Source organism: Lampetra planeri, chromosome 1 (genome assembly GCF_965212315.1).
Source record: "Lampetra planeri chromosome 1, kcLamPlan1.2.h2, whole genome shotgun sequence".
Taxonomy (NCBI): domain Eukaryota; kingdom Metazoa; phylum Chordata; class Hyperoartia; order Petromyzontiformes; family Petromyzontidae; genus Lampetra; species Lampetra planeri.
Genome location: NC_136107.1, coordinates 5,857,820 through 5,883,900, shown reverse-complemented (window position 1 = coordinate 5,883,900; position 26,081 = coordinate 5,857,820). Strand labels below are relative to the sequence as shown.

The following is a 26,081-nucleotide window of genomic DNA, read 5'->3' as shown; positions in this document are numbered from 1 at the left end:
TCGTGTCAATAACTGGGCAAGCTTACACGACATTTAATGGAAGTGCATCTGAATGAGCATATCAAGTACAGTAAAAGGTATAAATGGAACAATCTAAATTAAAAGGAAACCTCTAATTTCCTACGATGGTTCTTTTTCAGTAATTGGTGAATAGGCTTAGACTATCAACTCAGACAATTCAGAATGTGGTTTCATCAAAGGTGGCTAACATCTGCCCATATAAACATTTGACCATAAAGTTTAGCACAGTAATGCTGTAAAGTGCCAATGGAGACGCCAACCACTCCACTGCTCATTTTAGCAGGCAGACACGTTGACTTTGACTTAAATGTAATGCATAACACTACAAAAACAATGTTTACTCAAGAAAGTCTCACCGAGTCCCAGGACAGGAGGAGCCACTGCCAACACACACGGAGGTGTTTATCACTTGCGTGGTTCAGTTAAACCTGGATCACAGGTTGTGCATAGCTGCCACCGCAGTGAACCAGAGGTCCTCCGACTCCCATGCACTCCTCTGCCACCTCGTCTCTCACCACAGCCCCTCTCTCTCTCCTGCTTGCCTCACCTGCAACTCCTGCTCGTCGAACATCCGCAGCCACTCGAGGTTGATGACTGTAGCCAGGCCCTGGCGGAAGGCCAGGCAGTGTTGCCGGATCTGCCGGTTGAGGCGGTAGTCGGCCACCAGGTGAATGTACGCGATGCGGTTCGCACTTGTCACTGGGATATCCTTGCCGCCCGCTTTGAGCTCCACCACCTGCAGGGAAAGTTTATGGAGCCTTCAGTTAACAACAGTGGGACCTTGGTGTCTTGTTGAACAGCAATATCAGCAACTGTACTTTAACGTGGATGCTACAGTGGTTAGAGTACTCAACTTGCTATCGGAAGGTCGTGATTTTAAAACCGCTTAAGGGTCAACTTGCCCCATTATCCCTCTGGTGTCAACAGAGTGAGTTGGGGGATGTGAGCAGTAATTGACTTAATGAGAAATTGGCCTATGCAAAGGGAATGTAGAAATTCCACAACTGGCTAAGGACAGCTACTAAAGATGAGTGCAATTGCAATGCATTTTTTAAGAAGACAATTGAAGTGACTTTTTATTTCACCAAGAACCATTTTTAACTTAGCCTGAAAATAATGAATCAATATCAACACTGCCATAAATGACATGAACACTACCTGAAAGGAGGGTAACATCTGGCAATGGCAATTCTTCAAGAGCACAAGGCGGCCAAACCAGGTTCTAATGTCACTTGCTACAATTATTTTGCATGTCCAGGAATCAAACTCAGGTCATCAGGAACACAGTGCAGTACAGGTGTAGTGACGTAAATGGAGTCACTATGGCGTTTAGCGCCAGCTACTGTCACAAGAGTGGAACTTGACTTAAAGCTTTCGTGACTGCAGGAATTCATATTCTTTTCTGAAGACGACCGCTTGCGTTGCGACCGAAATGTCATAGTTTTTTGTTATTTTTTGTTATTTTCTTTGAACCTATCTACGTGACTTTACCGAAAGACCCAAGAATAAGAGTGGAACTGTGCGTCTTGAGCCTCTCTCTGGCACCAGAGCAGGTATGGCATGGAAGCGGGCGCTAGGGGGCATGGCTCTGGTGACAGGCAGAGAGAGGGCAAGTAAGGAAGTGACAGTCTAGGTGAAACCGAGAGGGCACGTGACCAGGAAAGGGGAGCGAGGGGGGCCAAAGGGTGGCGAGGGGGGCCAAAGGGTGGCGAGAGGGACACGTGATATATGGCCCAGAGCCTTCTCGTAGGATCTAGAAGAGGGCGTGGCTGAGGGCGGAGCCAGGCCAAGCTCAGAGGCATAAAAGGGAAGTCCCGAGAGCCAATCCGGGCTGTCCGTTTGAATGGAACTCGTCGGTGCTAAGTCTCTTCGATCCTCGGTCTTTATGCTCGGTTTCGTGGGTCAGGCAGTATGTTACTGACTGAGTCGGTTATGTAGTTACCCCATTGTGGTAAAGTTACCCCATTGTGGTATAGTTAACCAAGTCTACATTTATGCAGTTACCATGTTGGGGTGTTACAATAAATGTGTTGCCTCCAAGTTGTAGTGTGTGTCTCCGTGGAACCCACTACACAGGCACCACAATATAACCAGCAAACGTGTCCATACACGCACATACAAAGGCACGCACACTACACTCAAACCACACAAGCACAGATGAACCCATACAGACACACACCTGTGCCTCGCCAAGCTCGTTGTTGACCACAGTGAAGTTGAGTCCCAGCTCTTCGACGTCGCCCTGGTAGCTCTTGAGGAAGAGCAGGTTCCGGTAGACCTCCGGGTCAAGAGATGCCAAGTGGTGGATGTCCACATCACCAGTCGTGCCCAGCAGCTTGGATAAGAAGAAGCCGGCAAACGGCAGTTCCACCAGCATGTTCTCATACAAGGCCTGTGGGGACAAACCGCACGGCACAATCCTCCATGGGTTGTAAACGCACAAATAATTGAAATGTAATTCTTCCATTTAATTAAATATAAAATCTACAGGTTGTGAGGGGTACATGGACAGTGGATATGTCAGGATACGAGTACAGTAATACCCCGGTTTGCTGGGGATGCGTTCCTGAAAGGTGCAACGAATATCGAAAACAACGTAAATCAAAGCAATTTACAGGGTACGTGGAGGTGAAGGCTGAGGTTATAGATACGAGAAAGAATGGATGCTGTCAGCGACATAAGTGGTTTGCCACGACGAAAATCAGGTAGTGGTGTTAATAAAGTGATGAAGGATTTGCTAAATGACGGAAAAGGGGGAGACATAAATCGGGGGCATTACTGTACACAACAAAAAGTTGGGAACCACTAAAGTCAGCACTCACATTTCTAAAGCCTCTGCTTGGCCACCACCCGACTTTCATTAAAGCTACTACATATCTTACTTGAATGTTCCACCTCTGTAAAACCACAACCATGCGTTCCTTTCCCCGCGCGACTTTCCTATCACAGACCTTGCCGAGCATGCGTCCCAGGAAGTAGTAGTGTCGAGTGAAGCCATCACCGACCAGCAGGCGAGCCTCGGGGTTGGGGTACAGCAGGCCCTGGTTGGTGGTGCGGAAGAAGCCCTGATGGGGGTTGAATCCTGTCTTAAGCAGCTCGTTGAGAAACTCTCGGAAGATACCTCCCCCGTCGATACCAGCCTCGTCCAGGCCATGCGCGTTCAGGAGGTGAACCCGGATGCGGCGCCGCAAGTCAGGCTCTGTTTGAGATGTGCAGTTACACAGGCGTGAGCACTGAGTCGGTCAACAAAATTCCCCATCATTACCCAGCACTCAGAAATTAAAGTAACTGAATGTGATTGACCTATCCACGAAGGCCTCAATGAGTCTCAAGCCTCTGTGATTCAGGAGGGCCTTGCATTGAGTTGTTTGGCCAATTCTGTTTGAATGGTTGTTTTACATGTAGCAGAAAAGCAGAGAACTCAGAGAAAATCCAAGTATACGTGGGGATAACACTCACAAATCCATACAGACCTGTTCACGAATCCATTTGCTGGACTGCCCCATCCTGGCCATCTCACAGCCCATGATGAAACCTGGGTTATGCACCAACCTTGCCTTCAAAGCACTATCGGTGTAGTTACATTACTCTGCCGAGCTTTACAGTCAAAGGTCACAATCGTAAAGTTGGTCGAGTGGCTCAGAGGACCCAAATGGTGTCGGGGAACTAACTCAGCAACACTTCAATCTTGGGTTAAAATTCCCGCTGTCCATAACCAAACCAGTTTTTCAAGTCTTGCAAGTTGATGCGGTCTCATCCTAATCAATGAAAAATAAACGTATTTTTACTTGATTCATGAATCCCAGCTCTTGACAAATAAAACATTATACATGTACATATACTCATTAGAAGACTCATAATGAAAAAAAAGGTGTGCCATCCTTTTATGTGTATGAGAGGCCTACTGATGTAAATTTAAAAGTGGTTCTTAGACAATCTTACGGGGGGCTGTCCTCTGGTAGAATGTGATGTTACACTGCTCACTCTGTGAGCTCGATGGGTGCAAGTTCTTTCATCTCTCAATGTGACGCCAATAGCACAGGTCGCATATCATTGGTCTCAGTCCTCGCAGTGCATAAGCGGGGCTCAATCCCTCACCATTCTCTGGCGAGAGCTTGTCATAAGCGTCCTCGTAGATGTAGGGCCGCCGAATAGTCACGTTGATGCCCACAAAGAAGGGGCTGTCACCCTGTGACTCTTCCTTGTCTGATGAGATCAGACGCTGGAAAATCTGTTTGAGGAGATGTAACACAATCACAGTTGGAACCTCTTTTCACAGGGTGTAAGTGGTTGTGAATCTGACAATACTAATATGAATAGAACAACTTATTTAAATGTTGGTTGTTGAAAATCAATTCACGTGTATACGTGTATAAAGCAGATGTGAACACAAGCAGACCTTGACTCGCTCCTGGAAAGGCACCACGAAGGGCAGCTCAGTGAGGATGGCCAACTGCCTCTCCTCGCTCACCGAGAGTGGAGGGCCCTCGTCACCCACTGCACAAGACAAAGACAAAGCCCACACTTACAGCCTTAACAGACTGTTGGGGCAAACACCTCTGAAGGCAGCACAGCACACGAGGGGGTGAGTGGCCAGCACCATGCCCAGCCGACTTTGTCTCCCTAGTGGCGATGATTATACATCGCACCAGGTACTCGCATGAGGCTAAGTCGACATAGGGCAGTCCCAGGACTGGTTCTCGTCACTTGTGTTGGCTGCGAGCGGGAATCGAATTTGGGGTCACTCACTGCACCCCCACAAACACACCATGGTCGGACAGATGCAAATGCATGCTTATTAAAAGGCATGGGAACGCCACCAAACCACATACACAATAATAATAAACAATGAGTGTGCACACACCTCTAGAGCCATACAGTGGCTAGCACATGCCTATTAAAACAAAGTAGATGCATACTGATGTTTACACACGAAATATACATCAATTGTACATGACAAAGATCATGACAAATACACACAGTAAGACACCACCATTACACTACACACGCACATTCAATCACAATCAACGATTTTTGGGTTTAGATCGCGTTATTTATAAATGTGTCGTAACCCTCCACCACCCGACACGGCCAATCAGTAAAAAAGTGTCACGTTGACAAAAGACAAATAGTTCACTGCTTTAGCCCACCGGTGTGTTGAAGCGTGAAACCACAACATTTACAATTTGAGTACGACGTTTTGCTGGTAATTGCATCCAGCATCATCGGGCAATTCGCCAGAATGGTGAGGCTCTGCTGTGTCTCCCGTTCTTATATAGAGCAGCAGCAAGGTGACGTCATCATTAACTCATTAACTCATCAGGTACAAAGATTTGAGGGGGGGGTTATTGTAATTATATACTTGATTAGTAATAAGGCTATTGTTCCGATGCGAGTTGTAGATTAGTAATCATTTGGAATGTGTTCTATTGTGATTATGCTACATTAATAATCAGTTAGTGCTTGTTTCCCTTATAAGGAATTGTAATGCATCTTATTTAATAATACGCTTCCAGGCCGCACTAAGCCTGTAGCTGTATGAGCGATTAAAGTTATTTCTGTTTCTCTCAATCTCAATGGATTCTCTAATTAGTCTTTGCCAGTAGTAACTAGTTTTACACAACACTTCAACGTTGTCAAAATCAATTGAGTGTCCCTGTTGGCAAGCATGTTCTGCCACTGCCGACAGTTGTGTTTGCGATAGTTTAATATTTCTCTGGTGTTCTTTTAGTCTTACATTAACGTTACGCCCTGTCTGTTAGTGGTGAGGGTGAGTGGTGATTGGTGAGGGTGAGTGGTGAGGGTGAGTGGTGAGGGTGAGTGGTGAGGGAGATTGGTGAGGGAGATTGGTGAGTGGTGAGTTGTGAGGGTGAATGGTGAATAGTGAGTGGGAGTGGTGAGGATGAGTGGTAAGGGTGAGTTGTGAGTGGTGAATGATGAGTAGTCAATATGCACTGTTGTAATCATAGCAGGTACCACCACCACAGTATGTACTGCTCTCATCAGAGCAGGTACCACCACCACCACAGTATGTACTGCTGTCGTCATAGCAGGTGCCACCACACTCGGTATGTACTGCTGTTATACCAGGTACCACCACCACAATATGTACTCCTCTCATCATAGCAGATACCACCACAGCAGTATGCACTGCTGTAATCATAGCAGGTTCCACCACAATATGCACTGCTGTCATCATAACAGGTACCAACACAGCAGTATGCACTGCTGTAATCATAGCAGGTACCACCAGTCACTATGCCATGTTCCTAAAGAAAATGAATTTATGGTGAAGTCTGGTCAAACAAATCATGACTGTCGAGGCCTTCATCCTACAGTGGATTAACAAGGGTTGTAATTACTATTCATGCTATCAAATGTTAAGCACTGGAAAATAAGCAGTGTTTTGCTAAATATCAGCGGATACTACCTTTCAGCCAACAAATATGGCCAAGAGGGTTTAGGTTTTAAATGATGAAGAGTGCATGTTTGCCTTCTAATCAGCATGGGTGTGTTGAGAGATGTCAATCCCCAGCCAACTTCTGCTCCAAGGGAAGTCACTCCTTCTTCACTGCTGATCTCCACAGTCTGGGACTCTCTCCCTCTTGACACCTGCACTGCTGACTATCACCCTGTTCAAGCCCATATTTTTAAAAAATGTATTCTACTCTGCATATAACTTCAAATTTATCTCTGTAGATCTCTTCCCCCCAAACTACATTTTTCCTTCCCCTGTTGCCTTCAACATATAAACACTTCCTCTTCCCCATTATGTGTGCATGTCTTTCTTCACATACGGCATCTTGAGATGTGATGATATTTAAGACTCTGGTAATGTTGAGTTCCAGAGCAATGCTGTACCATCTAGCGAGGAGTAGAGGGGACCGATTCCACGCATCCGACGGTTTCTCCACACGTGCCGTGCTGCTGGCCGATACAGCTGGGGTACCTGCAGTGTTGGAAACGCACAGATAACAAATTACGCATGCGCATGGATTATGTAGTGCTATTTCATTAACAGTATTGAAGCGAATGGGTAGTACTTGAGGTAAAATATGTTTGCATATTTCCATATACTCTTTTGCTACTCATTTGGGGCAATCCCTTGATTAATTTGATAGCAAATGAATAGCAACACAACTGTAGCCTGTAAGTTGCGTTATATTGGATCGTGTTTTAAAGAGTTGTTGTATCCCCACCCTCCTCTTAGGGAGGACCACCATCCAGAAGTAGACTCTTCATGGCAGATGATGAGGAATGATAGTCTGAGTTTATTCCTGACCGGGATTTGATCCCATGACCTTCCATTTGCAAGTGACGTGCTCTAACCATGTACTGAATGAACTGAATCTGTGCACAGCTGTAACGTACTCGGTCTGCACGGATGGACACTTCTGGGGAGAGCCAATGGTTGGAGGGACAGAACGGCCGGCGTGTGTCGCGTGCCTTTAGCATCTTCACCAAATTACTGATCACCTGTAATGACAATGGTGGAGAGAGGCAGACATTTGTTGAGTTAGTGCCCTTCACATTAATGCACCATAACTCCATGTGGTTGGCATCAGTCAATGGACACATCTCTATGTTACCATTCCACATAATACCACTACTATATCTGCATGGTGTTACTCCATGCAGATGGAGCCTCATCAACATTAATAGCCAGAATAATGCATGAATATATCATTTCTCAATTAAACACCACATACTGTTCGTAAATTAAAAAAAACCATGACCAATAAAACATCACAATGACTGTAAACATGCATGGTAAAAGGTATAGCCCTGCAATTACTTTCTCTCACGACTGCTGACAGAAAGGCCACCACTAGGGGGAGCTCTAGAGAGAGATTTTGGCCGATTCTTCTAAGCAGGCCAGACACCTTGAAAGGTGAGACTAAACCACATTTTACCCCATCCATTTATAATGCTGGATGGACAGAGGCACAGGGATTTGAGAAACTTGCCCAATGTTTCAACTTCCACATTGGGAGATGGAACTTGTGTTCTCTGGATTGCACGACTAAGTGTGCTATGGCAGCATCCTAAATGTATATTGAATACATGGCAATCTCATTAAAACACCAACACTTAACTTTCATTATATTATTCAACATTGCTTATCTTTCAATCTATTGATCTCGGTGACTACCACGTTATATACAAATAGCATAAAAACTGGAGTCCCCAATACTCAAATATGCAGTTGGTAATGTTCTCTTAGCAGTTGTCAGCCAGATGTAAATGTTCCACACTTCTACCAAATAGAGACCAGCTCCAAAACTGTACTAGAACCAAATAGTGTACTAGCAGTGTAACAATACATACATTCATCAAATACCGTTGATGCTTAAGCTCACAATACTTGAAATTAATTGTGCATGGGGAAATCAAATCTTACAAATGTATGTAAAGGCATCCCATGATTACTGCACCCATTAGAGGCCACTACATTCACCACTATGTAAGAAAATAAACCCTTCATCATTCAATTGAATCGTGACTATTAATAAAATCACTGGGGGGGGAAGGGTGGGGTGAAAAGTTACACCCATAATATAGACATAATCCCATGAGAATGGTTGTGTAAACGTGCACTTGAGATGAAAGAGGGGTTGAGGGATTTTGCAGAGATTCAGGCAAGACTTGTGCTAAACACCCGCCTGCAGGCAATACATCAAGTAGGCTGCTGGTCACCAATATATATTTATTTTATCAAAGGTATGATAGGCCTCTATCTGGGCATCATTGTTCCATTCCACATTAAATAATACCCAAGGAACTGTCTAAATATCCCAATAGCTTGGCAAGGCTTCAGTGCACAAACTCTGATAGCAAATGCTTAATAGACTGTTCATGTAATTTGAGAAAAGAATGGATGAGCTGAATGTCTCAAAGATAACCTATTTAATTACATTAACCCACTCCAACTGCGCAGCTTAAAATCAGGGCTCAAGTGGCCTTTTGACGACATCATCAAGTGCTACTATTTACGTCTTAAGTGCGAAGCTTTCCTGGAAACCCTAAACCAACACTGCGTCCAAAATACGAACCCTGGGTGTCTTAAATGAAGTGAGCAATAAACGCGGGGAGCCCTCGGGTTAACGAGAACTGCAGGCAATTAGGTTATTGCCACCATTACCTTAAAACATTCTGCAAGGGTGGATTGTCGGGTGACAGAGATAAACAGGACAACCATTTCAGCTGTCGATATGTGTCTACCCGATGGAAAACTGCTCAAGCCTCACATTTAGCACATCCTCGCTTCTCAATGAGGCCCCTGTTTAATCTCTTATGTTTTTTTTTACTAATGCGCCGGGTGATTAACAATAACGACGAGGGCCGCCCATATTATCCGGCCGTTCTGCGAGACTGTTCATCACCTGCGATCAATGCAGGTCCATAAGTCAGTGCCATCTGCCATGCAATGAAAAGGCAGCTGGGTGGTGTTGTCAGAGGACCGCTTGACTTGCAAACCGAAGGTTGCGGGTTAAAATCCCGGTCGAGGGTTGACTTTGCTTATTATACACATGGAATCAATAAAATATCATTAAATAACACAAATTATCATAATAGTGGTGGGCCTCCTGGACCTATGGAATTTCCTCCACTGGCTCAAGGATGCCAATGGAAACTGGATGCCATTCCAATGTTCGTTAAAGCCAAGAGACTTTCTTAAACTTTGATTTCACTAACACTGCTCACATGAGAAAGAACAGACAACACAGCAGGTTGACATCGAAATTTGACATAAGAAACAACGGAGTTGACACAATCAGGTACAATCTTATAGATGCAATCTGCAAGAGTGGTTTTCAACCATTTTGGGGTTGAATAGCTGTGTAAAAGCATTTATAAAAATTTGGAGACGATTAAATTTGTTAATAATTGTTTTTTTACCCTTTTATCTGGCAACAAAACTGACACCTTTTTTACAAGGAGTCATGTTTGCATTGACCACAATACCTGCAGTCGGAATGCAAACAAAAAACATAACTCTGATAATGTATGCACTGTCCTTGAAATTGATTGGTCCACACCCGAGACAGCTTTTCTTAGAGCCTAGTCTCACATGGTGTTGGACCAGATGACGCCAAAAGGCGCACTTTTTTCTGCACTTTTTTGTGCGCCTTTTGGCGTCATTTTTCTACTGGCAAATGAGGTTCCAATGGTGAATACATTTGTATTCGGATTTTTGTACGTTGCAAGTCAAAGTTCCTTCTTGTTAAAATGAACATGAGGTGGTACTCATTAACATCGGTGGTTCCAAACCAGGCAAGAGGCCGGACAATCCAATGAAAATGGTCACTTCCTACAAAGGAGCAATCTCTTTTTAATCAACCCGAGAGGGATGATGGGATATGTTGAGTCTCGATCAAACATTTCAATTACAACCTCCCGGTTCCAAAAGTCACGCGCTATGCTTCAATACGTCTAAGCAATTTTTTCGATTTAAAGCTTTCGTGACTGCAGGGATTCATCTTCTTGGTTCTTTCGGTAAAGTCACGTAGAAGGGAAGTAATAAAATAATAAAAATAAAACATAATAAAATAAATCTCACGACGTTTCGGCCACAACGCAAGCAGCCGTCCTCAGGTGAAAACCAGGTCTGTCGGGGAGACAGCGTCTGAATGAAACAGCACACGAGCTTGGAGCATATATATAAGCTGGGTTGGGAGGGGGGGAAAGGGCACTTCGACAAAAGAATTTGCATATCAAGAGGAATTTAGCATATTTATGGGAAATGCAGGAATGTGATTAGTACTACATATGCCCGTGCATTATGCAGGATTAGCAGCATCAAAGGGAGGGGATATGAAATGCAGGTATGTGAATAGTACTAATTATGCCCGTGCATTATGCAGGATTAGCAGCATCAAAGGGAGGGGTAGCATTAATGAAGGGAAGGAGTGTTAATAGTATGTAGCTGCAGTAATTAAAACCAACACGTAAACAACTAAAGTGTAAACTACATAGTATCATCAGTATATTAACTATACTCTACAATAAGCTGAGTTACTAACAGTAAGTAATACATTACAATTCTACGTCGTAAAAATTATATAATATGCTTCCATCTAAACTTTATTCTCTTACATTACACGAGTCTTCACCGTACTATATACTGCCATAGACAAACCCAACGTTAAATTATATACTGTATTGCTATAAACCATTGTATTATTCTACCCACCCTAATGTATATCACACTGCTATATATTCACTATACAATTACGATATTATATATTACTTTGAACATTGTATTAAGCATATAAATGTTATACTATTTGTTATTATACACTGTACCATTGACCGTCGTGTCAATGGGTGAGTAGTGAAAGGAAACTTGCAGCGGAGCAAAGAATCCATTCCCTGCGGAGAATACAATGCCAGTGAGTGGAACGCGGTCTGAAAGTCACCGTAAACGTGAACACAATCAGTTAAGATCCGAAATGGTTTATTACGTCCTTCCAATGATTGCTAAGCCAGAATCCATCTTCTCGGTTGAAATTGTCTCTGTGTTTGTATGTGGATCGCCTCATGAACGAATCTCTCATGGTAGCCAGATGGCTTTCAGAGAACCTCTGTCTTGGAGAAGTCAATGTCATGTGAGCCCACTGAATTGTAACAGTGATCTGCCACGGCTGAGGTGTTTGTCCTACCGTGTTTCAAGTCTGCTTTATGTTCACGGATGCGGTCCGAGACATGTCGTTTGGTTTCTCCAATGTAACTGCTACCACAGAGGCAACTTAGTTTGTAGACGCCAGGGTACTGTATGTCTGGAACCACATCTTTTACAGACGGGACCAGATCACGGATTTTTTGTACTGTGTTGAATCGGACCTGGATCTTGTGTTTAATCAGGATTTTGGAGATCTTTTTTGTGACCCCAGCAATGTAGGGTAAGGTGATGGTCTTGAAAGGCTCCTCAACAGGATCCTTCTTGATGGTTGGAGTGATGGCCTTGCGGATTGTGTAGTCGGAGTAACCATTAGCCTTAAGAGCTTGGCGTACGTGTTTGAGTTCACTGGCAATGTGTTCCTGGTCGGAAATGCATTGGGCTCGATGGTATAGAGTCTTGATGAGGGAATTCTTCTGGGATGGATGGTGGTGGGAATCCGGTTTCAGGTAAGCATCCGTATGGGTGGCTTTCCTGTAGACAGAGTGGCTCATTGAACCATCAGGTCTCCTTTTAATTAGGACATCCAAAAAGGGTAGCTTGCCATCTTTTTCGACTTCCATGGTGAATCTGATGGCTGGATGTATGGAATTGATGTGGTCGAGAAATTGGTCTAGAGCAGGCCGGCCATGTGGCCAGATGACAAAAGTGTCATCTACGTACCTCTTCCACAAGGTCGGGCGTAGAGTGGCAGTCTGGATGGCGTCAGTCTCAAATTTCTCCATGAAGACGTTGGCTACAACCGGAGATAGGGGGGAGCCCATTGGGGTGCCCTTAGTTTGCCTGTAGAAAGTTCCATTCCAGGTGAAGTATGTATTGGTTAAGCAGTGTCTCACCAGGGGGGGTACCCCAGCATTCAGTCCTTGATGAACCAAGTCTTCAATGATTGCAATGGTGTCAGGTACAGGAACCTTGGTGAACAAGGAAACCACATCAAAACTGACAAGCAGGTCGTCTGGGGACAGGGCAATCCCCTTGATTGTCGATACCAGGTCAGTAGAGTTTAGTACCGCAGAGGTGGTTTTTACAGTGAAAAAAAAAAGATCTCCAAAATCCTGATTAAACACAAGATCCAGGTCGATTCAACACAGTACAAAAAATCCGTGATCTGGTCCCGTCTGTAAAAGATGTGGTTCCAGACATACAGTACCCTGGCGTCTACAAACTAAGTTGCCTCTGTGGTAGAAGTTACATTGGAGAAACCAAACGACATGTCTCGGACCGCATCCGTGAACATAAAGCAGACTTGAAACACGGTAGGACAAACACCTCAGCCGTGGCAGATCACTGTTACAATTCAGTGGGCTCACATGACATTGACTTCTCCAAGACAGAGGTTCTCTGCAAGCCATCTGGCTACCATGAGAGATTCGTTCATGAGGCGATCCACATATACAAACACAGAGACAATTTCAACCGAGAAGATGGATTCTGGCTTAGCAATCATTCGAAGGACGTAATAAACCATTTCGGTTCTTAACTGAACTGATTGTGTTCACGTTTACGGTGACTTTCAGACCGCGTTCCACTCACTGGCATTGTATTCTCCGCAGGGAATGGATTCTTTGCTCCGCTGCAAGTTTCCTTCCACTACTCACCCATTGACACGACGGTCAATGGTACAGTGTATAGTAACAAATAGTATAACATTAATATGCTTAAAACAATGTTCAAAGTAATATATAGTATCGTAATTGTATAGTGAATATATAGCAGTGTGATATACATTAGGGTGGGTAGAATAATACATAGTGTTATATTACAATGGATAAGGTGGTTTATAGCAATACAGTATATAATTTAAGGTTGGGTTTGTCTATGGCAGTATATAGTATGGTGTAGACTCGTGTAATTTAAGAGAATAAAGTGTAGATGGAAGCATATTATATAATTTTTACGACGTAGAATTGTAATGTATTACTTACTGTTAGTAACTCAGCTTATTGTAGAGTATAGTTAGTATACTGATGATACTATGTAGTTTACACTTTAGTTGTTTACGTGTTGGTTTTAGTTACTGCAGCTACATACTATTAACACTCCTTCCCTTTATTAATGCTACCCCTTCCTTTGATGCTGCTAATCCTGCATAATGCACGGGCATAATTAGTACTATTCACATACCTGCATTTCCATATCCCCTCCCTTTGATGCTGCTAATCCTGCATAATGCACGGGCATATGTAGTACTAATCACATTCCTGCATTTCCCATAAATATGCTAAATTCCTCTTGATATGCAAATTATTTCGTCAAAGCGCCCTTTCCCCCCCTCCCAACCCAGCTTATATATATGCTCCAAGCTCGTGTGCTGTTTCATTCAGACGCTGTCTCCCCGACAGACCTGGTTTTCACCTGAGGAGGGCTGCTTGCGTTGTGACCGAAACGTCGTGAGAATTATTTTATTATGTTTTATTTTTATTATTTTATTACTTCCCTTCTACGTGACTTTACCGAAAGAACCAAGAAGATGACGTCCAAGCAAGTTAGGTGTACAGTAGGCATATTGATTCACCCTCCCAGCGAGTCAATGAATTGTCACAATCGTCTCTTGAGTTCTCACCCAGTTAAAACGAATAAACTTCAACAATTTGGGGTAATTATTGATTAGGATAGAACATTGTTTCTTTTTGTATAATGTCGTTTGAATGTTTTGGAATTATTTGCTCTATAAATTATATACTATTATTTTCCGCATTACCCTAAACGTAACATTAATAGAGGAAAACCTCTTGAAAAATACTAATTTGGGTGAAAACATTTTCCATTATGGGGGAGGGGGGGCTGGCATGCTGCGAATAATTCAATAAATCACGATTAAAATTACATTACGTTTACACGTAATTAACACCAAACAAAAATAACATGTGATCGTTAATAACAAATAAGGTGTTTACAATTTAAAGTTTTACAAGACATAAAAAATCACAACCCTGTACTGAACATCACCGTAAACCACTGAAGGCTGAAAATGTTTTATTACGAATTTGAACAATGTATTTAAGTTTTTTTTTTACAACTTAAACATGAAACATTAGGAAAAAAAAGGACAGACAGCAATGAAAGAGAACCCAAGGAAGCCCATCCAAGGGTATGGGTTCACTGAATTTCATACAACTGATAAAGTGCATGCTTTATATAATCTTGAATAATTGCTAGTACACGGATGCACCCTAGCAGACCCCTTAACTTTACGTATACCGCATTCCCGATGCATGCGGCTCTATGAACCCCATTTTTAAGAACCGATAATGTACCCTACATGTGCACTTGACACCTTCTCAGCTCCGTCGAGGCACCCACGACTGCCCTCACGGTTATGCAAATAAGGACCAATTGAGCGCAGGGATGAGTGCAGCGGAGCCTCCATCAAAAAGCCATCACTCAGCTCTTTTCCTTGCGCCGACTCGGCACAAACCTCTCGGCATCCATCAGGGAGTTATCAAATCGATTGCTACGTCCCCCCACCCCCTTGTGCCATTTGCACGATTAGCCTGCACACGCGCTGCAATTAATCTGGCCCGTCGACCACCATGCCTGCATGCTCTTTATCCACTTAAACGAGTCCATTTGCTGCATTACCATCTCCTTAATTGGATATTTTCATTCAATTAACTCTGCGCCTGAAGATGCATTGCTCTTGATGTGGTGACTGCTGCCAAGAAGAAATCTGCGGAAGCCATCAGGTCCTTCATTTGTGCTTGAGTAAATGTTTCGGGAAGTGTGTGATTCGTATAAACTATTAATAAAGCATCCTAAACACAAAGGATATTATTTTACATTTGGTCTTATAGCCCATAGGTGCAATGCCTATTCAAGCACGAAATGACAGCATGACTAAATAGCGATAACTTCACTGCAGGGTTTGTGCCATTATAGGTGCGCTTTGATAAATAACATGTGCTGTGGTGAACACTCGCGAGCAAGTCACAGAACAATTATGTCCCATATAGCCTAACCAAACTGTTGGGTCAAGTGCTGTAAGCGATCACCTATGCAGGCCGGCATGGCACAGTAAGGGGTGGGTGGCCACCACAATGACCAGCCACTTTGTGTCTCCCCAGTTCTGATTTTTACACATCGCCCTGGCTATTAATTTGAGGCTGAATCAACCAAGGGGAGGCCCAGGACAAGTTCAAATAATCGACACTTTTATTGGCCATGAGCAAGAATAAAACTCGGCTCGCTGGTTTCGTAGTGCAGCATGCTATCCACTGCGCCACTGTTCCCCACAGAACAGTACACATGTAAATATCGATTTAAAGCTTTCGTGACTGCAGGGATTCATCTTCTTGGTTCTTTCGGTAAAGTCACGTAGAAGGGAAATAATAAAATAATAAAAATAAACATAATAAAATCAAATAATTCTCACGACGTTTCGGCTACAACGCAAGCAGCCGTCTTCAGGTGAAGAATGAGACACTGCCAAGCTAGGAGCTTATATATAAGCTGAGTTGGAGGTGGAAGAAGAAGAGAGCCTTAACAAAAGAATGTGCATATCAAGAGGAATTTAGCATATTCATGGGAAATGCGTAGGAGGTGGGCGGGGGGGTTTCAAAGTCATATTATGCCCATGCATTATGCAGGATCAACAGCACCAAAGGGGAGGGGGGGGGGGTAGCATTAACAAAGGGAGGGCATGTTAATAGTATGTAGAAGCAATGAAACATGTGAATGGGAAAACGGTGGCAGGAGATCCGCAGCAGAGCAAATAATGCATTCCCTGTGGAGAACACAAGATACACAGTTAATGCCAGTGAGTGGACTGCGGTCTGAAAGTCACCATAAACGTGAACAACAATCAGTTAAGATCCGAAGTGGTTTATTACGTCCTTCCAATGATTGCTGAGCCAGAATCCATCTTCTCGGTTGAAATTGTCTCTGTGTTTGTATATGTGGATCGCCTCATGAACGATTCTCTCATGGTAGCCAGATGGCTTGCAGAGAACCTCTGTCTTGGAGAAGTCAATGTCATGTGAACCCACTGAATTGTAATAGTGATCTGCCACGGCTGAGGGGATTTCCCTGTCCCCAGACGACCTGCTTGTCAGTTTTGATGTGGTTTCCTTGTTCACCAAGGTTCCTGTGCCTGACACCATCGCAATCATTGAAGACTTGGTTCATCAAGGACTGAATGCTGGGGTACCCCCCCTGGTGAGACACTGCTTAACCAATACATACTTCACCTGGAATGGAACCTTCTACAAGCAAACTGAGGGCACCCCAATGGGCTCCCCCCTATCTCCGGTTGTAGCCAACATTTTCATGGAGAAATTTGAGACTGACGCCATCCAGACTGCCACTCTACACCCGACCTTATGGAAGAGGTACGTAGATGACACTTTTGTCATCTGGCCACATGGCCGGCCTGCTCTAGACCAATTTCTCGACCACATCAATTCCATACACCCAGCCATCAGATTCACCATGGAAGTCGAAAAAGATGGCAAGCTACCCTTTTTGGATGTCCTAATTAAAAGGAGACCTGATGGTTCAATGAGCCATTCTGTCTACAGGAAAGCCACCCATACGGATGCCTACCTAAAACCGGATTCCCACCCTGGCGTCTACAAACTAAGTTGCCTCTGTGGTAGCAGTTACATTGGAGAAACCAAACTACATGTCTCGGACCGCATCCGTGAACATAAAGCTGACCTGAAACACGGTAGGACAAACACCTCAGCCGTGGCAGATCACTGTTACAATTCAGTGGGTTCACATGACATTGACTTCTCCAAGACAGAGGTTCTCTGCAAGCCATCTGGCTACCATGAGAGATTCGTTCATGAGGCGATCCACATATACAAACACAGAGACAATTTCAACCGAGAAGATAGATTCTGGCTCAGCAATCATTGGAAGGACGTAATAAACCACTTCGGATCTTAACTGATTGTTGTTCACGTTTATGGTGACTTTCAAACCGCAGTCCACTCACTGGCATTAACTGTGTATCTTGTGTTCTCCACAGGGAATGCATTATTTGCTCTGCTGCGGATCTCCTGCCACCGTTTTCCCATTCACATGTTTCATTGCTTCTACATACTATTAACATGCCCTCCCTTTGTTAATGCTACCCCCCCCCCTCCCCTTTGGTGCTGTTGATCCTGCATAATGCATGGGCATAATATGGCTTTGAAACCCCCCCGCCCACCTCCTACGCATTTCCCATGAATATGCTAAATTCCTCTTGATATGCACATTCTTTTGTTAAGGCTCTCTTCTTCTTCCACCTCCAACTCAGCTTATATATAAGCTCCTAGCTTGGCAGTGTCTCATTCTTCACCTGAAGACGGCTGCTTGCGTTGTAGCCGAAACGTCGTGAGAATTATTTGATTTTATTATGTTTTTTTTATTACTTCCCTTCTACGTGACTTTACCGAAAGAACCAAGAAGATGAGTACACATGTACATGCACATAAAGTAATGTCAGAAACTGTTTACATACACACATTGGTATGCACCAAACACATTCTCCTGTGTTTGGACTATTTTCAGCTTTCTTGATCTCAACAGTGCATTAGGTACTTTCCCCCAATGCGATCCCTATGAAACTATTGACATCGTGACAAATAATCCATTTGGAGCTCTCACGGAGCTTTGCAACCCTTCGTGTTAAGATAACAGCTCAAGGACGTGGATACCACAGAACTACCACTGAAATCCCCTCAAGTGATCTGTGGTCCACACGGTAGGGGGAGCACTTTCCCATCCGCTCTACTACTAAAAGTAATGTTCCTTGCATGACAGTTACTTTCGTGATTAGCATAACACTTATTGAACAGCACAATCAAAGGGTTAGCATACTGTTTTTCTGTCCTTGTGTACTGTATATGCGTAACCATATGCAGTGATGTAAAGTTACAGATTGGAATCAGATTAGAGTGACAGGTACTGGTCATCCTGTGTACTCCCAGTGCGTGATGATATTCTAGTGACATCGCGGATGTCACTGTAATGCCGGCCCCAGAGAGGCACGGCTTGCGATGTATTGATATCGCGGGCACCACGTATATGTGGGTGCAGTACTGGCCCTAGAGGGGCTCGGTGAGCGCTGACTGGCAGTGCTGGATGGCACCACGCTCTGCGTGCAGTGCAAACCCCTACAGGTTAGGGTGTGAGAGTGCCGGCCATGGGGTTACTAAGGGCCATGGCACTCTGGTTGACCCCGAAGGACACGTGACCTGTAAGGTCTACACAGGGCCCCCAGGGTGGTCACGTGTCAGGGTCGAGATCCTGCTTGAGGAATCTAGAAGGTGGTCGTGGCGAAAGGCGGGGCCAGCCACGCCACAGAGGATATAAGCCGGGTCCCCGAGAGGGACCGGCTGCTGTTGTTCATCCTGAAGATACCTACGTTCTACGTTCTACGTCCTACAGGCTCTCCCACATGTGGACCTGGACCCAAGCAGTGGTCCGGTCCGTTGTAGTTACGGTGTAATTAGTGTAGTTAGCCTGGTGGTCACCACCAGAGGTTGTTATCTGATTAAGGGGCAGTTACCCCTTTTTGTTGGTGTTAATAAATGTGTTGCCTCCAAAGAGTATGTCTGCGACTCAGTTGAACTCACTACAATATTACCAAAACTTTTAATTTCGATTTTTTTTTCATGACAGTAATTGTATTGTTTATTGAAGTATAACTCCAAAAAAATGTAATTGGCCAATGATCAGCCAAAGCGTATACAGATCATACTGAAAAGCTCAGAACCATAACAAAAGCTAAGAGTTCTGAGTTGTTTTGCTGTACTATTCCTGCCCTTGCTCAAGACCTTGTAGTAAGTAGATGAACTGGGTGCTTCTGTAGATTCCCACTGGTGCCTGCAATGAAGTCCCCCACCCCTTGCTGGAGGCTGCCATGCCCATACAGGGTGGCCCATCGTAAAGACAATTACACACACTTAGTCAAATTAAGGCGAGATCGTAAAGAGGTCAGTTAACAACAGAGCCGACAAAGGGGACGCAAGTGCTGGAGATTGCTTTCACTGTTTTAGTCAATGGCAACTACAGCAATAACCTGCCTTTAGACCAGGACCACTGTTTCAGAATCGCGACCAGCTTGTTCGATTAAATATATCAGGGGTGAAAGAACGCAGACAATTGACATGAGTCAACCTTCCATGGCACAGCATTGCAGTTTCAAATGTCCAAATGCAAATGTCATCTACCCACAAATCAACATTCACACACCATGAGTCACGTGATTTTTCAGAAAACAGCAAAAGCACGTTTTTTTTAAGAACTATAAAATACAAAATAGTGCAGTATCTTCTCGTATTAATGTATTGCAATTTAGTCAGACATTCCAAGCACCAAGCTTTTGTTAGTTACACCTTAGAATTGTCTTTACACAATTGTTTTAAAATATTCACAAAAAAAACCTTCAATTACTCATGATGTAATCTTCCTACACAGACTTGTAACAAAGATCATGTTCCTACATAAGAATTCCGTTGGAATCAGTGCAACCAGGCGATATATTTTTTTTTGCATCGACATGATTTCAATCCACTTGTATTTACATTTTTTATAGACAGGCACTACATTTTAAAAGGCTGTCTCCAACATTAAGTCAACATATTCAGTCTACCCGTTTTTTTCTGTGCTCTAAAGTGTCCTTAGCCATCTCATTAGATGCCTTAAGAGCATTACACAGCACTTGCCTTGAAGAGCTGCGTGTAGCGCTGCCGTTGCTCTTGCAGCCGATGCTCGGCGGGCATGCTGCTGCCCACACTCTGCAGCGCCACGGCGTAGCTCTCACGCAGCTCGGGCCGGCTCTCGGGGTACGCCAGGTGGATCATGCCAAGGCATGCGTCACGTAGGCATGCAGACATGGCCACCAGTTCGTCGAGCGAGAAGGGCATGCCCACACCAGACGCGCTTCCAGCACCATCGCTAACTCCATCAGCGCCACCGCCGCTTCTGTCGACCCCACCACCTGGGCCTCGAGACACAGCATCCACATGAAAACCTTTGTTGCTACCCCAAATAAAACACACGGAGATGTTGATTCGTTCATATATTTGTAAATTCTGTCTCGTGCATGCATATGTGCCTCTTACAAAATCACTCTGAATGATTCCAAAGTCAGACCTTGTAAGCTAAGTTAGGCCTGGTTATTACCTGAACGAGAAATTGTCTGAAAATATGATGTGTGGTAGGCTTGTTTTGCGAGGTGGCCAGGAGATAGCAGTAAAGCAAATATTTTCTTTATCGATTTGTATACAGATTTCAGTGAGACCCCTCGAATGCTTTGGTTTTCTCTGGCGGATTCCAGTTTCCTCCAGAACTACAAAATTCTAATTTATTAAAGTGACCAAACATCCCAAAGTAATTGTCTCCAGAAAAGGTTTGACACTCAATGAGTTGGATAAGTGAATTCATATTTACATAAATCATGTATACAAACCAGAGCCAATCAAAAGTGAGTGATTATAAAGTATGGCTGTCCTGAAAGTCATCTTCATTCCAATTAAGGGAGCCAAACAAACTTCCACACCACCTCTGATGACTTCCCTTTTTGTATAACCTTGGCTATACACTTTGCAGCTCTGTGCATCCCAGCTACACAAGGGCATGGTTAAGGACCTTGCTCAGACTGACCTCCACTAGGCCAGTATCCGCAGAGCACCATCCTTCTTACCAGAATGCCAGATTGGAATAAAGGTTTAATGAGTCCAATTCAATGTACTGGCAATGTATTTCAATGGTGATACTGTCTGCCTAGAATCATCCTGATTTGCCATTGTGGCAAGCTGGTATCAGCAATACTTAGCTAAGTATAAACAAAACTTTGCTAAGCCAGCTTTGCAATAGAAATCCATTCTATTGCACACACCTTCTGTAGCAGAATATGTGTTAAAATCCTGTTCAAATAAATTGATAATTTAATACATGCATCACGCAAATGAACTATCACTAACCCTGCCCTATTCATCCAGGGTGGATTCGGGAGGAATCAAATATTGTGGGATTCGTGCAGGAATTTCTCCACTTCAGTGATGAATATTCGCTCTCCCACACTCGTGCTCCCCGGGCTCTCACTGGGCGGGCGGTCTCCGAAGAACTCGCTGTCATGCACAGAGACGAGGAAATGTCCGAAGAGGGAGCAAAAGAGGTAGCAGACAGGGACGATCCGAGCCGAGTCGAGTGGTTGCAGCGGCGAGCCCCGTGAGATCATCTGCAGCAGGCTCACCTGCGACCTGCAACAACAAGAACACCCCGCGACCATCATGCACCTCACATATTGGGATCTGTTCCCTAGCTGTGATGGCGATAAAAGGTGATGACAGCCAATCGCACCGAGGCATCTGCATCATGCGACCTGATGCATTACGCCACAACTTGTTGTATGGCATCTCCTAAGAGGCATGATGTCTAGTGACTTCCAAAAACCCCTGTGACAAAGATGCAGCAACATCACTAATCTTATGCATTGACTTGAAATCCCTCGGAGTTTATCACATCAGTTGAGTCACAAATAATCTGTGGCATGTCTTGATTTTAACAAAGAGCCTGTGACATTAACAATTATCTATAACATCACATAGAACAATGCACAATTCTTTGAAGTAGGTTAAAGTTAAATATGCAAAACTAACCTTACGGGTATGGGAACATGAATGCTCCGCACTTCAAATTTGCACGGTTGGCTACATAAGGTGTGAAAGAAGTTAAACATAAATACATACAATGCTACATGCTATAACCCTAAACTGTGCTATACCATATGCTTTGTCTCGTCAATGCTGAAGTTCAAGCACGACACCAGGTTTTAATCTACAGCCGAGCAGACTAACAACATGCCTAGGCCAGGTTCAGAAAACACTTCCCACCCGGGTCACTGGGATTTGGTAATTACGATTATTTAAGTAAAGTGTAATTTGAATGCAATTTGCCCATCTCTGCCTGACACAGCATTGCTCACCCTGTGATCATAGTGGTTGACATGGTTGTGATGAGGCTCCAGAGGTGGCGCAGGAACCTAGCGTTGAAGGCCAGGCTGTAGAGAAGTCTGCAAGCGACAGCACCAGTATATTTTTATAATGAGCACAAGATGCTTGTTCCAGGATAAAAAAAAATAACTTACAAATGAATGGTCCAATTTAAAATCCAGGCCAATGATCAATTCAGCCTTGTATGCCTTTAGGGTGGATAAAAATCTGTATTATTACATGAGAAATCAACAGAATTCATCTTATGAAGAGACTGGCTATCACCATGAAAAAATGGAATTTCACCCCGTGACTCAATGTCACCAATGGAGGTGAGCGCTATCCCAATGACCATTACAGCAGCCAGACAACTTGACTTTAACTCTACTTTGCATGAACCAGACACATACTGTGTATTATCCAATGCTCAAGCATGGTGTGTATGTGTGGATGCTATTGTACAAGTGAACACAGTAAGTGCATAGACCAAAAAGTGTGTATCATGTGTCGAACAGTGTGCTTGTATTATCCATGAATCGTACAATGTGTGCATATTTGTGCTAGTGTAGGATAAGACACAGTATGTGTATTATGCTAAGATTAGTACACGTTTTCCACATGGATCAGGGTGCATGTGGATATATTACCTATGCTTAGAGTGTGTGTATAATCACACATAGATCGGTGTGTGTGTATTATGCATGAATCGCAGTGTCTACGAGTATTTTCGCATGGAAAAGCCAGCGCCACACCTTGTCTTGGGCACGACGACGCGCTGCTGCACCATGAGGGCATGGCACAGCGAGGCCATGATGGTGAGCACCTCCTCGCTGGCCGAGTCACGCCACACGGCACCCAGCAGAGCGGTCGTCTGTGGCCTCCCGTCCAGCATTCGTAGGCACTCCTCCCGTACCATGTACAGCGACACCTGCCCCTCACCCTGGCAGCACGGAGACAGACATCTGTGAAAAAGAACTTCATAGCGGATAGAATTTTTAAAGCTTAAATAAAGATTCTGATTCTGAGACGCTGCATTTACACCACCGCTTAACATTTGAGCCCAGCCCTTCTTAGGCGAGCGTTGAAACAACCAGGCACAGTAAGCGGAGCCGCCTGTCCCAATGGTCAGTTGCCCGTGATCTCAGCCCCTCGCTCCTCATTCTCCCTATACTCCCTCTCCCTTCTCCACATGCCTGTCCCTTTCCGCCACCTTCGTACAATAGAGCAAGAAAGTTGAAGGTTTATTTCCAGGCCAAAATTCTCCTCTTGCGATATATCAACTAAGTCAAACTCTGGATTGGTTTTGACTCCTTTGGATCTCATTTGCAGCTTGTCAGCTTTAAATGTTGTTTTATTTCAGTTATGAAACAGATGCCTTCTGTGCTTTATTCATTATCTGCAAAGACAGCGGAGAATTATATTCGTACAATTTTTATGCATTCCGTAGAATGTAATTTACCGGACAAATGAGTGTGGTGTAGTGTATAAACATTGGCATTGGAGAGAGAAAGCCAGCTGGGTGTGGTACTCGCCACACTACCTTGCGAGGAGTTGGTGTTAAGAGCTACTCGCAAACAACACTCGCTGTATACAGCTTCTTACCTGTGTGACAGCCATGCCATCTCTGTTATCATCTTGCTCCTCCTCCGAGTCACTCCCCTCGGCCGGGCTGCGACCGATTGATACAAACGCTGGTAAACAGGGCAGTAATCCCTGCAGCACGCGCAGGTAGAGCAGCATTCCAACCTCCGAGAGGCCCCCTGCATCCCATCAAGAGCAAGCACGCATGTAGAGACAAACATCTATATTTTCTTCTTACCTATAAACGTAAAAAATTGTCTGTTTGTGTCTTTGTGTGTGTGTTCGCGCACTTGCGAAGGATTTGGCTATCCAATAGTGGGGTTTACGTTAAATAAAAATATCAAGGTACCACGCCGTAAGCCCCGCCGTGAGCAAGCGCTATTCCTTTTTCACATCCATCAACTCTTAATACATTTAATTAGCGATTTAGTGCGATTTTTTTGCGCTAGCTCTTTATTTATTTATGACTCGTACACGACCATACCAACTCACGCGCCTTTGGTGGGGGGGGACGGCCCATGCCAAGTCGCACGCCTTCGGTGGGAGTGAGGGGGACATTTTCTTTCACGTTCAAAATGCTTTAAAAATACACTAAACGCTGAGCTTAAATCTTAACTGTGTGATGTCCCCCCCACCCCGATGCGTGCAGTTACTAATATATACAGTTGCTAGATGCTACCACTATAGGCCGTAGATATTACTGCAGAGTGGCCGGGGAGATCGTGGCCGGGGGGGAGGGGTCAGGGGTAGCAGCCCAGCCCCAGCCAGCCAAGGTGCCACCTCGGCCGGCTGGACAATCTAGGCGAGGCCGGAGGCTCTGCACGGGACTAGGCCTTACCACGCCACTCTGTCAGGCGAGTACTTTGTGCTATAGAGTTGATAAATACTGCTATAGAGTCAGCATGTACTACTGTAGTGATATCAGGTGCCACCAGTCGGTATGCACTGCTGTATTCATAGCAGGTACCACCACAGTCAGTTCGCACTGCTGTTAGATTTTTGAGAGTAGTTTTGATATATGTTTTGGCCCGGGCAACACCGGGTATGTAAGCTAGTATATACATAAATACATGCAGAGGTAAAGGGACACAAATGTATGTGCACACAAGATGTTGGGAAAGACCTGACGCATTGGTGTTGTCGCCAATGCCATGGGAGATAGGTGGAGGTTTAAAGCAAAGATACCCATTTGATAAAATCTCCATACTACCAAGTGTGTACGTATGTATGTATTGGCCAAACTCACTGATGTTTGTTTAGTAATGGACAACCCTGTATAACACGTGCATCTATCCTACATTTTTTTTGCATTAAGTCACTCCTACAGAATACAAGACATTACATATTGCATCGACACTTCCCTTATCACCCACTAATCATCACCCCATGCGGCCGGAGCTCAACGCTCACCCAAGTGCATCTGCCCCAAGGTCAGCACAGCATGCAGCAGCCAAGGAGAGCCTGCCACAGACAACACTGTCTCCTCTGACGAGGGCTCCGTGGCACAGCCCCGCCTGCAAGGCCTCTCCATCTGTGTAGCATTGGTGGCTTGGGGTCCATCCGCCGAAGGGTGAACTCCACTGAAAGCGGGAAGGCCCGGCTCAGCCTGCAGGGACTCCAGCAGCGGCATGAAGGGGAACTTGGAGCGAGCGTCGGCGAGCGCCGGAAGTAAGAAACCGTACACCTGCTCGGCGTACGGTAGAGACAATACGTCTCGTACAAACAGCCGTAGCACATGGCGCCTGTGTAGGGGCGAGGAGGCGTGAATCAGAGTGCAGTGTGTGCATGTGTATCCATGTTTGTGTACAGCACAGATTTGCAAGCATAAAACATGAGCATTAGAAAATTTAAACATGGCCGGAAACTCATGA

The 26,081-nt window shown here is 44.5% G+C and overlaps 1 protein-coding gene across 3 annotated transcripts in view; it reads right to left on the bottom strand.

Annotated features, from left to right (window-relative positions):
- The window catches only part of UBE3C (ubiquitin protein ligase E3C), a 50,315-nt gene that overhangs the window by 15,170 nt on the left and 9,064 nt on the right, over window positions 1-26,081 (bottom strand). For all 3 annotated transcript variants that reach the window (XM_078614416.1, XM_078614581.1, XM_078614500.1), the window contains exons 9-21: window positions 25,621-25,952; window positions 24,232-24,389; window positions 23,382-23,569; window positions 22,623-22,709; window positions 21,740-21,897; window positions 20,359-20,639; window positions 7,393-7,497; window positions 6,883-6,970; window positions 4,421-4,518; window positions 4,120-4,252; window positions 2,973-3,220; window positions 2,201-2,413; window positions 569-757 (exon numbers count right to left, since the gene is read on the bottom strand). In XM_078614416.1, coding sequence (XP_078470542.1) covers window positions 569-757; window positions 2,201-2,413; window positions 2,973-3,220; window positions 4,120-4,252; window positions 4,421-4,518; window positions 6,883-6,970; window positions 7,393-7,497; window positions 20,359-20,639; window positions 21,740-21,897; window positions 22,623-22,709; window positions 23,382-23,569; window positions 24,232-24,389; window positions 25,621-25,952 — 2,278 coding nt within the window. The remainder of the gene's footprint in view (window positions 1-568; window positions 758-2,200; window positions 2,414-2,972; window positions 3,221-4,119; window positions 4,253-4,420; window positions 4,519-6,882; window positions 6,971-7,392; window positions 7,498-20,358; window positions 20,640-21,739; window positions 21,898-22,622; window positions 22,710-23,381; window positions 23,570-24,231; window positions 24,390-25,620; window positions 25,953-26,081) is intronic.